At 43.8% G+C, this 14,293-nt stretch overlaps 1 protein-coding gene across 2 annotated transcripts in view; it reads left to right on the forward strand.

Moving 5' to 3' along the window:
- Positions 1 to 4,047: 4,047 nt before the first annotated feature.
- The window catches only part of BICDL1 (BICD family like cargo adaptor 1), a gene marked incomplete at both ends in the record, with an annotated part of 95,523 nt that continues 85,277 nt past the window's right edge, over positions 4,048 to 14,293 (forward strand). For both annotated transcript variants that reach the window (XM_079717592.1, XM_079717593.1), the window contains 2 exons: positions 4,048 to 4,482; positions 12,203 to 12,418. In XM_079717592.1, coding sequence (XP_079573718.1) covers positions 4,048 to 4,482; positions 12,203 to 12,418 — 651 coding nt within the window. The remainder of the gene's footprint in view (positions 4,483 to 12,202; positions 12,419 to 14,293) is intronic.

Here is a 14,293-nt window from a genome sequence, read left to right on the forward strand (position 1 = left end):
TTTGGGTATTTGGCAGATATTTACTCAAAAATGAACGTACCACGCTTTCTGGCAGTGACAACCTCCCCACAAGAACGTGCTTCTCGCAAAGGATCTCCTTCATCCCTCTCCAGCAGAGAAGAGGAAACACAAGAAGAAGCACCTGGTGCAAAGCCCCAATTCCTATTTCATAGATGTGAAATACCCAGGATGCTATAAAATCACAACCATCTTTAGCCATACACAAACAGTAGTTTTTTGTGTTGGCTGCTTTACTGTCCTCTGCCAGCCTACAGGAGGAATAGTAAGGCTTACAGAAAGATGCTCCTTTAGACGGAAGCAGCACTAAAAGCATCCTGAATCAAAATGAATGGGAAACCATCCCAATAAACACATTTTGGATTAAAAAAAAAAAGAATGTACCAAGTCTGTCACTTCAAGGAAAACAATAGACACTATGGTTACCAATGATAAAATTGGAGCTTTCCAGTAGAAATAAGAATTTTGGAAAACTGATACACACCTCAGTGAGCTTGATAGCTTGCCAATACATAAAGACCTTTCTGATGAGATCAGTGGTTATATTAATGAATGGTATTTTAAAATATATATAGTATAATGACATGTGACAATATTTGGAAGATCTGCATAACTCAGTGAATCAATATTTTCCCAATGACTGATACATACTTTTAAAGAATCAATCACACATGAGTAAAAGATCCATTCAAAATGAAAGGTAGATCAGTGGATTTCCTTGATGTGGTTTTAGATTCCACCTTGCAACTAACCTTTAAGAAGCTATCACATGTCGAGTTTTGGTGTATTATCAAAGAAAAATACCTTCAACAATCAGAAAAGGCTGCTAAAATATTCCTCCTTTTCCCAATTGCATCTTTGTGAGACCAGATTCTCTCCATATATTTCAACCAAAACAAAACATCACCACATTGAATGGAGAGGCAGACATAAAAGTCCATTTTCTACTGTTAAGCCAAACATTAAAGAGATTTACAAAAATGAAAAACAATGCCTTTCCTCTTGCTCATTTTTTTTGGAGGGGAATATATATTTTTCATTAAATACATCATGTTAAGATTTAATAGGTTTATTTTAAGTATTTAAAATAAAAATAAAAATTTTTTCTGTTTTAATTTTTTTTTTTTTTTTTTTTTTTTTTTGCGGTACGTGGGCCTCTCACTGCTGCGGCCTCTCCCGCTGCGGAGCACAGGCTCCGGACGCACAGGCTCAGCGGCCATGGCTCACGGGCCCAACCGCTCCGCGGCATGCGGGATCCTCCCGGACCGGGGCACGAACCCGCGTCCCCCACATCGGCAGGCGGACTCTCAACCACTGCGCCACCAGGGAAGCCCCTGTTTTAATTTTTAATACAGTAAATATCAATATCTAAACCTATATAAACTAAAGTTTTTTGAGATCTTTGATGATTTTTAAGAGTGTAAAGAGGTTCTGAGCCATAAAGTATAAGAACCACTATTCTAAATAGTTCTCCAAACTTGGGCTGGTCTCCTTTAACTATTCACAAGAAGATAGTACTTAGGGCCAAACCTGTAGTAGAAAATGATCACTTCCTAGTCAGGTTAGGCAGGGGAACATTGTGAAGAAGGATCCTCAGAAATTAGAGTTAGCATTGTAATAGTTCATTCTCACAGTAACAGGCAAGTCTAATAGAGTAGGACCATCGAGTTTAAGGAAGGCAAGAAAAAGACCTTTAGGGAAAGACAGGCTGCAAGTCTGCATCAGGAAAAATAAATAGCTGAAACAAATGACTTTGGATTAGGAATTCTGTTTGCTCTTGATATGTGTGTCCCTAATCTATTTATAGGAGTAACTTCTCCCTTACTGATCAAAAAATACAAAAGGGATTCTTCAGTTGGGTCTCACCATGGGCCCACAATTTCTGTTCAAGAGGGCATAATAAGAAGTGTGAGAACAATGCATTGTTGGAATGGTACCACGGTCAACTTTCAAAATTTAGCTCTAAGATTGATGTGGGAACCCCTCTATGGTCTGTCTCCTTTTCAGTCAACAAGAGAACAAAGTCAGCCCTGAAGCTCAGGACCTTTAGGATTCTGACCTTCAGCCTGAGGGTAGAAGGTAATGTATATACCTGAGTATTGTTTAGGCTCTGAATTTAATAAGGACAAAAAGCCATGAGAAACCATATGACTCATTTCAGCCTCTCCGTGTCCTGAAATATTCCATCTTACTGTGATGAAAAGAATCAAAATATGATCTAACTCCAAAATGGGTTGTTGTCCAAGAGGAAAGGGAATAGTGACCAATTCTAGCTTCAGATGGGATTGTTTCTGAAAATAGAAGACAGAGCATTACCAATGAGGTCAAAGCAAGAACTGACTGGAATCACCCAGTAGGTTCTTCAGTCCTTGGTTTGATCACTGCAGGAAGCTTTCCTGATAGCACCTTGGATATCGACACAGGCCATCTTGATCACAAATTACTATTTACCTTCCTCAACACTTATATGTGAGTAAAGTAAAGAATAACGATATATATGTGAACCCTGGAGTCAGCCTGTCTGGATCTGATCCTGTATCTCTCAAGGCCTCAATTTCCTTCTCTGTAAAATGAGAAGAGTGATAGTACTGACTTTTAAGATTCTTGGGAGGATTATTTAAGATAATGCATGTAAAGCACTTAACACAAGACATGGCACATACTAAGCGCCTAATAAACGGAAGTTATCATGGAGCGTCTTTGCTTCGTATTCCCATCTGTGAGCAGTTTTTTCCGTTATTTCTCAACATAACCCTTTTCTTTCGGGGCTGCTGATCTCTGAGGCATCTGGTCCCTTATATCCCTGAGTCATCATCATTGAGATGCTGGGTTTCTGAAGTCATCCCTCCTACTGCTCTCTAGGGCTCCCTCTCTTGACTGCTTAGCTCTCACGGGGGCTCAGACCCACAAGCCGTGGCTGCGAGTCTCTGTCGGGCTTGGCCACCCGTCTTGGAGAAACGTCCTCAGTCCCCTTGGTGATCACCTAAGACTGAGACCCATTGGACCCTGAGAAACGCCCCAGTCCAGAAGCGGGAGTGAGGCCGGGGGTGGGGCCGTCCCCTGGGGTGAGGACAAGGCTAGGGGCGAGGCCGTTCTCGGAGATGCGCGCGAGGCCACACCCCGAGGTGAGCGTGCTGGGGGCGGAGCCACACCCGGTGGACGTGAGGCCGGGGGCGTGGCCGCGTCGGGGAGCCGCCCGGACAGGGAGGGATGCGCCAGCTGTCTCCACGGGCGGCGCGCGCAGCCGCCCCCGGGCGTGAGGCAGCGCAGGGGTTAAGGCCGTCGGCGCCACCTGGGCGCCGCTGAGGAGACCCACGAACCGGCGAATCGCGCGCTGGCGCGGCGAACAGGTGCCCGTGCGCGTCAGGCGCCGGCAAGGGGCGGGGAGAGGGGGCGCGGCCGGAAGCCCCGGGCCGGGTGCGGCCGTCCGGGTGAACTGGAGGAGCTGAGGCAGTCAGGAAAGAGCTCGCCGGGCTGCGCGGCGCGCGATGTGGAGCCGCCGCCTCGGCCCCTGCAGCAGCCGCTGTCGCCGCCGCTGCTGCTGGGGCTGCCGCCGAGCCGAGGGACATGGAGCGCGGCTGCAGAGAGCGGCCACCGGCAGCAGCAGCAACGAGCGTCGCAGCGACAGCGGAGCGCCGCCCGCCCCGTGAGGCGCTGCCCGGCCGGCGGCGGCAGCGGGAGCAGCAGCAACAGGGTGGTTGAAAAGCCGGCGGCGGCCTTCCTCCTCGCAACCGCCCCTCCCGCTTCGCCTCCCCTCAGTCTTCGCTTTCTCAGCCTTCCCTTTGCCACCCTGTCCTCCTTCCCAGCGCTCGCGGAGCAGCTGAGCCCGGGGGCGGGGGAAGGGGGCGCGTGCCGCCGGCGCGGGGGAGGGACGGGGCGGCGCGCGCCGCGCCCAGGGCTCTCGGAGACCCGGGGGGCGCGTGCCGCGGCGTGAGGAGAGGCGCGGGGCGGTGCGACGGGGCCCCTCCCCCTTGCAGCCTGGCGCGCGCCGGCCGGGCCGCACCGCTGCGGGCTCCGCGCGCGCGGGCCATGTCCGCCTTTTGCCTGGGCTTGACTGGCCGCGCTTCAGCACCCGCCGAGCCGGACAGCGCCTGCTGCATGGAGCTGCCCGCCGCGGCCGCGGACGCAGTCGGGAATCCAGCCGCCGCCGCCGCCGCCCTTGTCTCCTTCCCCGGGGGCCCCGGGGAGCTGGAACTGGCGTTAGAGGAGGAGCTGGCGCTGCTGGCGGCCGGGGAACGGCCGTCCGACCCCGGAGAGCATCCTCAGCCCGAGCCCGGGCCTCCAGCCGAGGGGGCCGAACTGCAGCCGCCGCCCGCCCAGGATCCCGAACTGCTGTCGGTGATCCGGCAGAAGGAGAAGGATCTGGTCTTGGCAGCCCGACTGGGCAAGGCACTGCTCGAGAGGAACCAGGACATGAGCCGGCAGTACGAGCAGATGCACAAGGAGCTGACAGATAAGCTGGAGGTGAGGACGTCCCTCCTGGGATGGGTGGGAAGCGGGGGTGGGGGGGGAGCCCAGGCACCCGCCTGCCGGCCCTCGGTAGCCTCGGGAGCCACTCACCCACCCCACCCCACCCCACCCCATCCCACCCCATCCCATCCCATCCCACCTCTTTCTTGCTCATCTTCCCTCACAGAAAACCACCTGGAAGCGGGGTAGCATGGAGGGTTTGGGGTTATCAGACGAGGGCATTCATTGAACCCACCTGGCTTTCCCACCTATTGAACCCACCTGGCTTTCCCACCCTACTCACAGCAAACGGGTCTATGCACGGCTCCAAACACTGTGGGCCGTTCTGTATACGTACTGTACACAGCATCTAAAATAGAGTTTACAGTATGACTAATTTATACAGCACTGAGGTGATATGCGCACACAGAGAAATTAGAAAGTCGCGAAGCATTTAAAATATGCTCCATGTTTTCAGAGTAGTTGTTAATCGCTAATCAGGGTGTTAGCCTAAAGCGTTTCAGCTTTGGAGTTAAGGCCTCCAGATGCCCTTGTCTTAACTTCCCGGCAGCTCAGAGTTGTGGGAAACAAGTGCCCCTAAAGGAGCTTTATATAGCCTTCAAATAGTGAAGGATTAGGAAGTATCGTTCCATTGCAGAAATCAGGTGAGCCTGGGCTCCGCATGTGACCACTGGTTGTGGATTTGATTTGGACCTCAGTATTTATATGTATTTAAACAGTACTTTGCTGTTTCTGTTCTGGGTCTCACACATGCAATTGGATTGCCACATGCAACTTGTGAGAACCATACAACTTTAACCATTGTTATAAATACCCCTTAAAGTATCTGTAAGATTTTTGCCACTTCTCTGGACCAAAGTCTTTTGCAGCTATGCCTGTTTGTTTTCTTGACCTTAACTAGAAAAGGGCCTTGAAAGTGGTACAGGTTGCCACCATTTATAAAAATTAGATTTTTTTTTAAGTGGGGGTAGGAGAGGTGCATATATGGCAGTGGGGATGAGCTTATCCTTTTCTGCCTGTGCATTTACTGTTGTTACCCAGTTTGGTTGCAACCAGTTCTTTTTATTCTTAGTTAGAAGAGAATAGTACAGCCCTGAATGAGGTCTGAAATTGACCATAGTCTGGTTCCATATCACTGCTGCGGGCCAGACAGTCAGAATGTAGATTCAGAAACTTTTCTATAATAAGTGTGTCTGTATTCCAACGACATATCAAAAGTAAATCAGGGAAGAAAAAAAGGAAACCACTGTAACCCTGTAGTTCAGTTGGCCTCTTAACTAGGTCTGCCAGTCGATGAACTCCTGAGATACCTCTCTGAAAAGTGGTTTGTGAAACCTATAGGTAGACTGCCAAAAAGCAACCCAGTGAATTGAATTGTTTAATTTTCACTTGAAGTAGAGGTCTAGGAATAAAAGAGTGTCTTTTTTTTTTTAAGAGATTTGATTACAGGCTCTATATAAAAGTACTACTGCAGAGATTTATGCTTGTGATTTGAAATTCCTTCAGTGAGGGACTTGATGAAAGAGACAGCTAACTTGAAAGGAACATCATATCAGTCAGTTTGATTAGTGATAGATTTCAGGGTAATCCTGAGTGTGCAGTTATACACATCCTGGTTTCCATTTGGAACCTTTATACATGTCTTCAACAAAGGAAAAAGGTATTCAAATTCTGTAACAAGCAAGGTTCTATTATAAAAGTAAATTACATTTGACTTTTTGCTGTTGACTTGATAGACAGTAATAAAATAGTTTAAAACTCTTATTAAAGTATTTAAAAAAATCTTCACTCCTCTCAGGTCAGCATATGAACTATAGTGTTAAAAGTTTATTTTTAGGGCTTCCCTGGTGGCGCAGTGGTTGAGAGTCCGCCTGCCGATGCAGGGGAAACGGGTTCGTGCCCCGGTCTGGGAAGATCCCACATGCCGCGGAGCGGCTGGGCCCGTGAGCCATGGCCGCTGGGCCTGTGCGTCCGGAGCCTGTGCTCCGCAACGGGAGAGGCCACAGCAGTGAGAGGCCCACATACCACACACACACACACACACAAAAAAAAAAAAAGTTTATTTTTAATTTCTGGCAGTTGGTTGCACAACAGTATGAATGTACTTAGCACTACTAAACCAACAGTACACTTAAAACTGGTTAATATGGTAAATTCTATGTTATGTATGCCTTACCACAATTTGAAAAATAACATTTTTAAAAAGTGAAATATTGATCAATATTAATGAGTGATGAGGGGGTTCAGTTATATAATTTCTTCTAGGTATATCTGAAAATTATCATTAAAAATTTTTAGTTTTTTTTAAAAAGTACACTTAAAATTATCAAAGTATTGTCATTAGTTTCTTGTTAATTCTTTTAGTATTAATATGAGAGTGACAAATCTCATTAACAGGGGCCGATTTCATTTGATACCTGCAAGTGAATTTTCCCTTGCAAATTACACCTGTAAGTATATTTTTTAAGCAGCTTAGATTTTAGAATGTCTGCTTGAACAAATTCTTTTGAAAGTTTAATACAGCCACTCTGCTAGATTTTCAATTAAATTCAACATTTAGGAGTAGAGAACCAGCCATTACTTTAAAAAACATTTGTAATTTTCTACAAACTATCAGACAGTGGAGTCAAACACATTTTCTCATGGGTTAGTTTGAAAGATAAACACGAATGGACTCTGAATGTTGGTTTGACTATTAAATAATGAGACTGATTTTTTTTTTTTTTTTTGGTACGCGGGCCTCTCACTGTTGTGGCCTCTTCCCGTTGCGGAGCACAGGCTCCGGACGCGCAGGCCCAGTGGCCATGGCTCATGGGCCCAGCCGCTCTGCGGCATGTAGGATCTTCCCAGACCGGGGCACGAACCCGTGTCCCCTGCATTGGCAGGCGGACTCTTCAACCACTGCGCCACCAGGGAAGCCCTGAGACTGGTTTTGTTTTAGTCCCATCTGCTTACTTCTTCAAAATTGGCACCTTTCTAATTTCAGAACCAAGTCATTTTCAAGATCTTTTCTACTTATTCATTAGCTATTATTAAATACCTCTCCAGTTCTTTGCGCCAAACCCAAGATTGTGTTTTGTCATTTAAAACGTAAAGTACTTGATCTTACACTGCTCTCTCATTAAAGGCACACTCTTTAAAGTCTTTAAAGGTTAACATAGAAGTTTTTTAATTAGGCATCTCTTAGTGTTAAAATGAAGATTCATTTTAATTTGAGAGATTGTAAGGTTTTGGTCATTTTTTTTCCACCCTTAAATTAACTATCCTGTATTTTATTCATTCCCTGAATCAGATTTTCACATGCTTAATTTTTAAATATAAATTTATTTATTTGTTTATTTTTGGCTGCATCGTTTATTTCGTTGCCGCGCTCATGCTTTCTCTAGTTGCAGTGAGCGGGGGCTACTCTTCATTGTGGTGTGTAGGCTTCTCATTTCAGTGGCTTCTCTTGTTGCAGAACACGGGCTAGTTGTGGCTCGCGGGCTCTAGAGCACAGGCTCAGTAGTTGTGGTGCACGGGCTTCGTTGCTCCGTGGCATGTGGGATCTTCCCGGACCAGGGATCGAACCCATGTTGCCTGCATTGGCAGGTGGATTCCTAACCACTGCGCCACCAGGGAAGCCCCTCATATGCTTAATTTTTTTTTAATGCCTTTAGATATTTTATTTCTTCTGCATCTACTGTTAGCCCTTTTGCTTTTAAAACATATCCAGCCAGGTCCTTGGTAGTTTCTTTTTTTTTCCCCAGAATATGAACTAAGACAGTAACTTGGGTTTATACACTTTTTTTCTTCAGAGATTAAATCGTTTAGTTTTTTAAAAATATGTTTTTAGGGCTTCCCTGGTGGCGCAGTGATTGAGAGTCTGCCTGCCGATGCAGGGGACATGGGTTCGTGCCCCGGTCCAGGAAGATCCCACATGCCGCGGAGCGGCTAGGCCCATGAGCCATGGTCGCTGAGCCTGCACGTCCCGGAGCCTGTGCTCTGCAACGGGAGAGGCCACAACAGTGAGAGGCCCGCATACCACACACACACACACATACACACACAAATATATATATATATATATATATATATGTTTTTAAAGTCCAGGATTCCCTTTTTTCCCATTCTAGCTGAGAGTGAATTATCTCTTACTGCAGAGGTAATCTCTTTCCTCAGTTACATTTTCTTCCCCTTCCCTAGGCCAATTCTAATGATTCTAGCACTGTTTTCTTTTTTAAGAGGCAAAACAAGTAAGGTGAAAATGATTCATAATTGGGTAGTACGTTTAGGTAAGCAAACGCAGGGGTCCTTATTTGCATTCAGTGCTTGGTCCACTTAAAAAATAGTATTTTTCTTTGTATTTTTTAAGAACCATATCCTGGACCTAGGAGAATAGTACTGCTTTTTTGGTTCTTTGCAGAAATCCATTTCTGTAACAACCAATTTTAGGTGGGCTAATGATATTAACTTTTGTTTTTTCAGAGTTTTAAATAAACTTTTTTAGAAGGGTTTTAGATTTACAGAAATATTGGAAAGATGGTACAGTGAGTTTCCATATGCCCTGCCCCCAGTTCCTCTATTATTAACATCCTACATTAGCATGGTGTACTTGCCATAATTAGTGAACCAATACTAATACATTATTGTTAGCTAATATCCTTAGTTTATTCGGATTTCTTTAGCCTTTGCCAAATGTCTTTTTCTGTTCCAGGGTACCACCTTACATTTAGTTTGTGTATCTTCTTAGTCTCCTCTTTCCTGTAACACTTGCTTAGACTTTCCTTGTTTTTGATGACCTTGATAGTTTTGACATTAACTTTTTTCTTTTTTTTTTTTTTTTTTATTAGTTTCTGCTTTATAACAAAGTGAATCAGTCATACATATACATCTGTTCCCACATCCCCTCCCTCATGCATCTCCCTCCCTCCCACCCTCCCCATCCCACCCCTCCAGGCGGTCACAAAGCACCGAGCTGATCTCCCTGTGCTCTGCGGCTGCTTCCCACTATCTATCTACCTTACGTTTGGTAGTGTATATATGTCCATGCCTCTCTTTCCCTTTGTCACAGCTTACCCTTCCCCTTCCCAACTTTTTTCTTTTTTTATTGAGGTATAATTGACATACATCATTATATTAGTTTCAGCTGTAGATATTACCTTTTAAAATACCATATAACCCCAAGAAGCAGGGAATAGCATGGGCAGAGCCTGACCTCCACACTTGCTGATACTCTGCCTAGAGTTTACTGGTTGATTTAGCACTTAATTGAAAGTATAATTCTAGGAGAAACCTTCCTTTTCTCAGAGTAGACAAAAGGCTAAATTCTGTATGTTCATTAATAGGAAGGTCTTGATTTTTTTAATTAAAGTATTGGGAAACCTGAATTAGGAAGTTTGTCACGTGTGCAAAGAAATGTAAGGACAGAATAGACTGATCGGCACCACCTGTCCTCAACCCTGCCCCACCCCCTGCAAGTGGATTAGATTGTTTTAGTTGCTTGGTTGGGCTGTTCACTAACAGCTGTTTGCTGAATATTTTTAAGTCTCTCTGTTCTTTTAGAACACAAACCTAATTTATCTGGCCTCTCAGTAACACTGTGATTACTGAGTTCTTGCTGTTTCCTTCTCAATCTTTTCCATTTTGGAAAAACTCAATAAAACCAAGTATCACAATTTTAGGCTGGTAATTACCATTTACTTCTGCATTTCATCTTTCTGAAATTTGTATAGTGACTAAAACATTCTCATTTTTGGGGAGTTTAGCAAAGTGAGGGAAGCGTAGAGCAGAAAATTTTCATGCTGAGGAGTACAAGTCCCTCTCTTGTCATTCCTTTTCCCCTGTGCTCCAAACTGAGGCTGTATAAAGTATAACTATAATGTGACTTTTTCAACAAATATACCAGAGTGGCTATATCAAAATTAATTATTCCCTTGAAGTGGTCAACTTTGGAGGCTATACACTTATTTCAGTGAAAACTGCCTTTGCTGATGTTCTCAGAATTTTAATTTTTCTGACTGCTCTGTCATGGCAAATTTGCATCTTTTGGGGGTAAATTAGACTTTCAGAAACATTTACAAGTCACTCAGAGCAAATTAGGGGAATAAAATGGCAGGATGAAATGAGATAATCTCTTTTTAGACACATCTCAGATGTGAAGTAATGGGACTGATTTTCTTGTATAACTATGCACTGGCCCTTGAAGCTTTCCAAAAGAGGCATTCCAAAAAACATTCGAAAGATGAGAACTTGGGTAGAATAAGAATGTAGGTTCCCAAGGTGAAAAGATGTTTGAGTACTCTGAAGGTGAGGATTCAAATGCTCATCTTAGCTTGTTGAGACGATCTCAGTGCTTGATATCAACCTTCAGTGCATCAGAATTTCCAATAGAACCTAGATAGTTAGATAGATAGATAGATAGATAGATGCCTGCCTAGGCCTCATCCCGTTCTTAACTGAATCACATCTTTGGAATTAGTATTTAGATGGATATATTTTGAACAATTATACCAGAGATTTTCTGACAGCAGCAAAAGTTGAGGACCATTGCTTTACATTTCATATATTCCCTGAGGTATAGCTTGGCTTTTTTGTACATACTATGCTTTTTAAGTAGGAGAACATACTTTCCTCTGAAAAGACGAATTTGTATGTATCTCACAGAAATAAAAAGATGTTCTTATTTCCTTCAATCCAAAAGAGTTCTTTTCTGTCGAGCTGCTACCTCAAACCATCTGTACTTTCCCTGCATACCATTTGTCATGCTGTACAATTTAATACTTTTATCAAGACCTCTCCCACCAGAATGGAAACTCCGTAAAGGTAAGGACCATTATGTCAGTGGCTAGCCTATAACAGGCACTCAAGAATGAATGAAAAGATCAGAAATAAATATGCAAGGCTAATAAGTCATGATTTAATAAAAGTGGGCCTGAATCTGAACTTGCCTTAATGATTTTGAAATACAGTGCTATATATAGCAAGAAATATTGAGTTGTGATTTAGAGCATTAAACAAAGTCAAGTGACTAAGACACAAGTCCCAGCTCTCCCTTGAGCTTGTTATTGAATCTCTTATCTTCTGCTGCTTCATTTGTAAGAAAAGGTGGTTAATCCGAAGCATCTCTGGAGTTCTTTCTAGCTCTGAAAATTCTGTGATTCTAAGTGCCTGCTATTATGCCAGGCATAATAGATGACAGCAAAAGAAATTTTCTTAAGGACTCATTTTAAGTTGTTTAAATGTATATTTCACCAATTAACAGATGATTTACTAAATTTCAAGTGAGTTCCTAAGTCTAGAACCGCCATTCCTAAGGATAAGAGTAAACATTAGGTATTTTCAGTAGGAATGGCATTCTGTTGGTGAAATCAGCCTTCCCTACTCTGGAAGAAGGGAATATTTTTGCAGCTGTGAAATGGGCAACTTCTCCTGCGTGGCAGAGTGTTTTGTTGTGCTGACTGGCTAGGAAAAAGAAAAGTTAGAAGAATGTGAAAAGAGGAAAAAAAATGAAGGGCTCTGGATTTTTAAAAAAATATTTATTTATTTATTTATTTGGCTGCACCGGGTCTTCGTTGCCGCATGTGGGATCTTAGTTGCGGCATGTGGGGTCTTGTTGCCTGACCAGGGATTGAACCTGGGCCCCCTGCATTGGGAACACGGAGTCTTAGCCACTGGACCACCAGGGAAGTCCCTGGAATTTTTAACGGTTCTAAAATCCTCTTCATTTTTCACCCAGCACTTAGAGCAAGAGAAACACGAACTAAGAAGACGATTTGAGAACCGAGAAGGGGAGTGGGAAGGGCGTGTGTCCGAGCTGGAGAGTGATGTGAAACAGCTTCAGGATGAGTTGGAGAGGCAGCAGGTTCATCTACGGGAAGCAGATCGAGAAAAAACACGGGCTGTCCAGGAATTATCAGAACAGAACCAAAGGTTATTGGATCAACTCAGCAGGGTGAGTCACAAGTTAAGAATTTATGGTATAAAATACTAAAAGTTGAAACAGAGCTTCTGCGTAATGTCAACCATATATAAGGTAAGGGTAGTTCTGATTTTTGTTGCCTTTGGTATTGATATCAACAAATGAAGTATTTTTCACCTATAAGAATTTCAGCTGTGGTGAACTAGGTGTCAGGAGCAAAGACCCTTGCCTGTCATTAGTCAGCTGTGGGACGTTGGCAGTCACTTAACTTGGGAGTTTTCTCATTTTTAAAATGTAAGAGTTTGCTTAGTGATTCGATGTTCCTTATATCTCTACAAGTCTGTGATTCTTTTACCTAGAGAAAGTCTGTCACTGGTAAAATTATGTTAATGCATTTAGTTCAAATGTTAAATGGTGCCATCTTTAAATTGAAAAGTTTAGGGAAAATTTCTAGAGCAAATGATTTTCGTTGGTACTACATTTGCGAATGTACATCCCTTCTTATTATTTAAATATGAAGGGAGGTATGTGTATCTGTATATAAAATTTGTTCTCTTTATTTCCACATTAAGTAAAAGTTCTTTATTTGTACCTTTATAGGGTGGTGTCATGGAAGTATTAATTAACCGAAGTCAAGATTGTAGAATCATTGCAGAGAAGGAGTTTGAGGGCTGAGTAGGTGGAAATCTAATTTAAATACAGAACATACTTTTTAACAAATGCAGGAATGTTGTTTATGCCCTGGTCTCTAAGGCCACCTACTTTTGAAAATTAAGAGCTGGATTTACTATCTTACCTCAGACCTTCTTACGAGTTGAAAATAAAACGAGTTCAGTTACCAGAGGAAAAAGAACTACTCTGATAAAATCCCTAAGCACAAACGTTCACAGGAGAGCACTGCCCTTGTCTGCATGGTTAGTGTTTGGTGCTTAAGTCTCTGGGAAAGGCTTAGCTAGGGCAGCATGTGAAGTTATTTCACTAGTTTGTGTCATAGTTGCTTCCCATGGGGACCCTGAGGCTGGTCAAAACCTTCATGCCTCACAGGGAAGTGTAAAGTAAATGCTACCACAAGAGAAACGGAGAGGAAGAAGGAGAGGTACGGAAGGAGTGAGTGGAACAGGGTATCACGAGGGAGATTGGGGGCGGGGGCAGGGGAGAGATAGAAGGAGAGAGATGCCTAATAACTTGGAAAATAGCTAGTTGCAGGAGCTATCAGTATGTGAAGGTGAGAATTCAGGTGGTAGGTGGAGCTAAAGATCTTGCCTGCAGGTTTCTCATCTAGGGAATCAAATCACCATTTGGCTGGAAAGGAAGAGCTGGACAAGTTCTTCAAGAAGTCATTATAGGGCCAGCTCAGTAGCCTTTCTGACTCAGTTCTATAACCTTTTTTAGCAACCGGGAAGGGATTCTCTATCCTTGTAAGATTTTATAGGTTTTTTGGGGGTTTTTTAAATAAATTTATTTATTTTTGGCTGCGTTAGGTCTTCATTGCTGCGCGCGGATTTTTCTCTACTAGGCAGCAAGCGGGGGCTCCTCGGCGAGTGGGGGCTACTCTTCGTTGCAGTGCGTGGGCTTCTCATTGCGGTGGCTTCTCTTGTGGAGCACGGGCTTCAGTAGTGTGGCTCGCAGGCTCTAGAGTGCAGCCTCAGTAGTTGTGGCACCCGGGCTTAGTTGCTCCGCGGCATGTGGGATCTTCCCAGACCAGGGCTTGAACCCATGTCCCCTGCATTGGGGTGGATTCTTAACCACTGCGCCACCAGGGAACTCCAAGATTTTATATGTTTTTGAGGCTTTATTCATTATTCATGAAAGATTAACCAAATAGACCTGGCCAGATTGATTTATTTTTTCCAAAAAATTCATAATTATTCTGAACTAGTGTTTCTTATGGAGACTTATGAAAGGAAT

The sequence above is a fragment of the Hyperoodon ampullatus genome (genome assembly GCF_949752795.1).
Source record: "Hyperoodon ampullatus genome assembly, chromosome: 13".
Taxonomy (NCBI): domain Eukaryota; kingdom Metazoa; phylum Chordata; class Mammalia; order Artiodactyla; family Ziphiidae; genus Hyperoodon; species Hyperoodon ampullatus.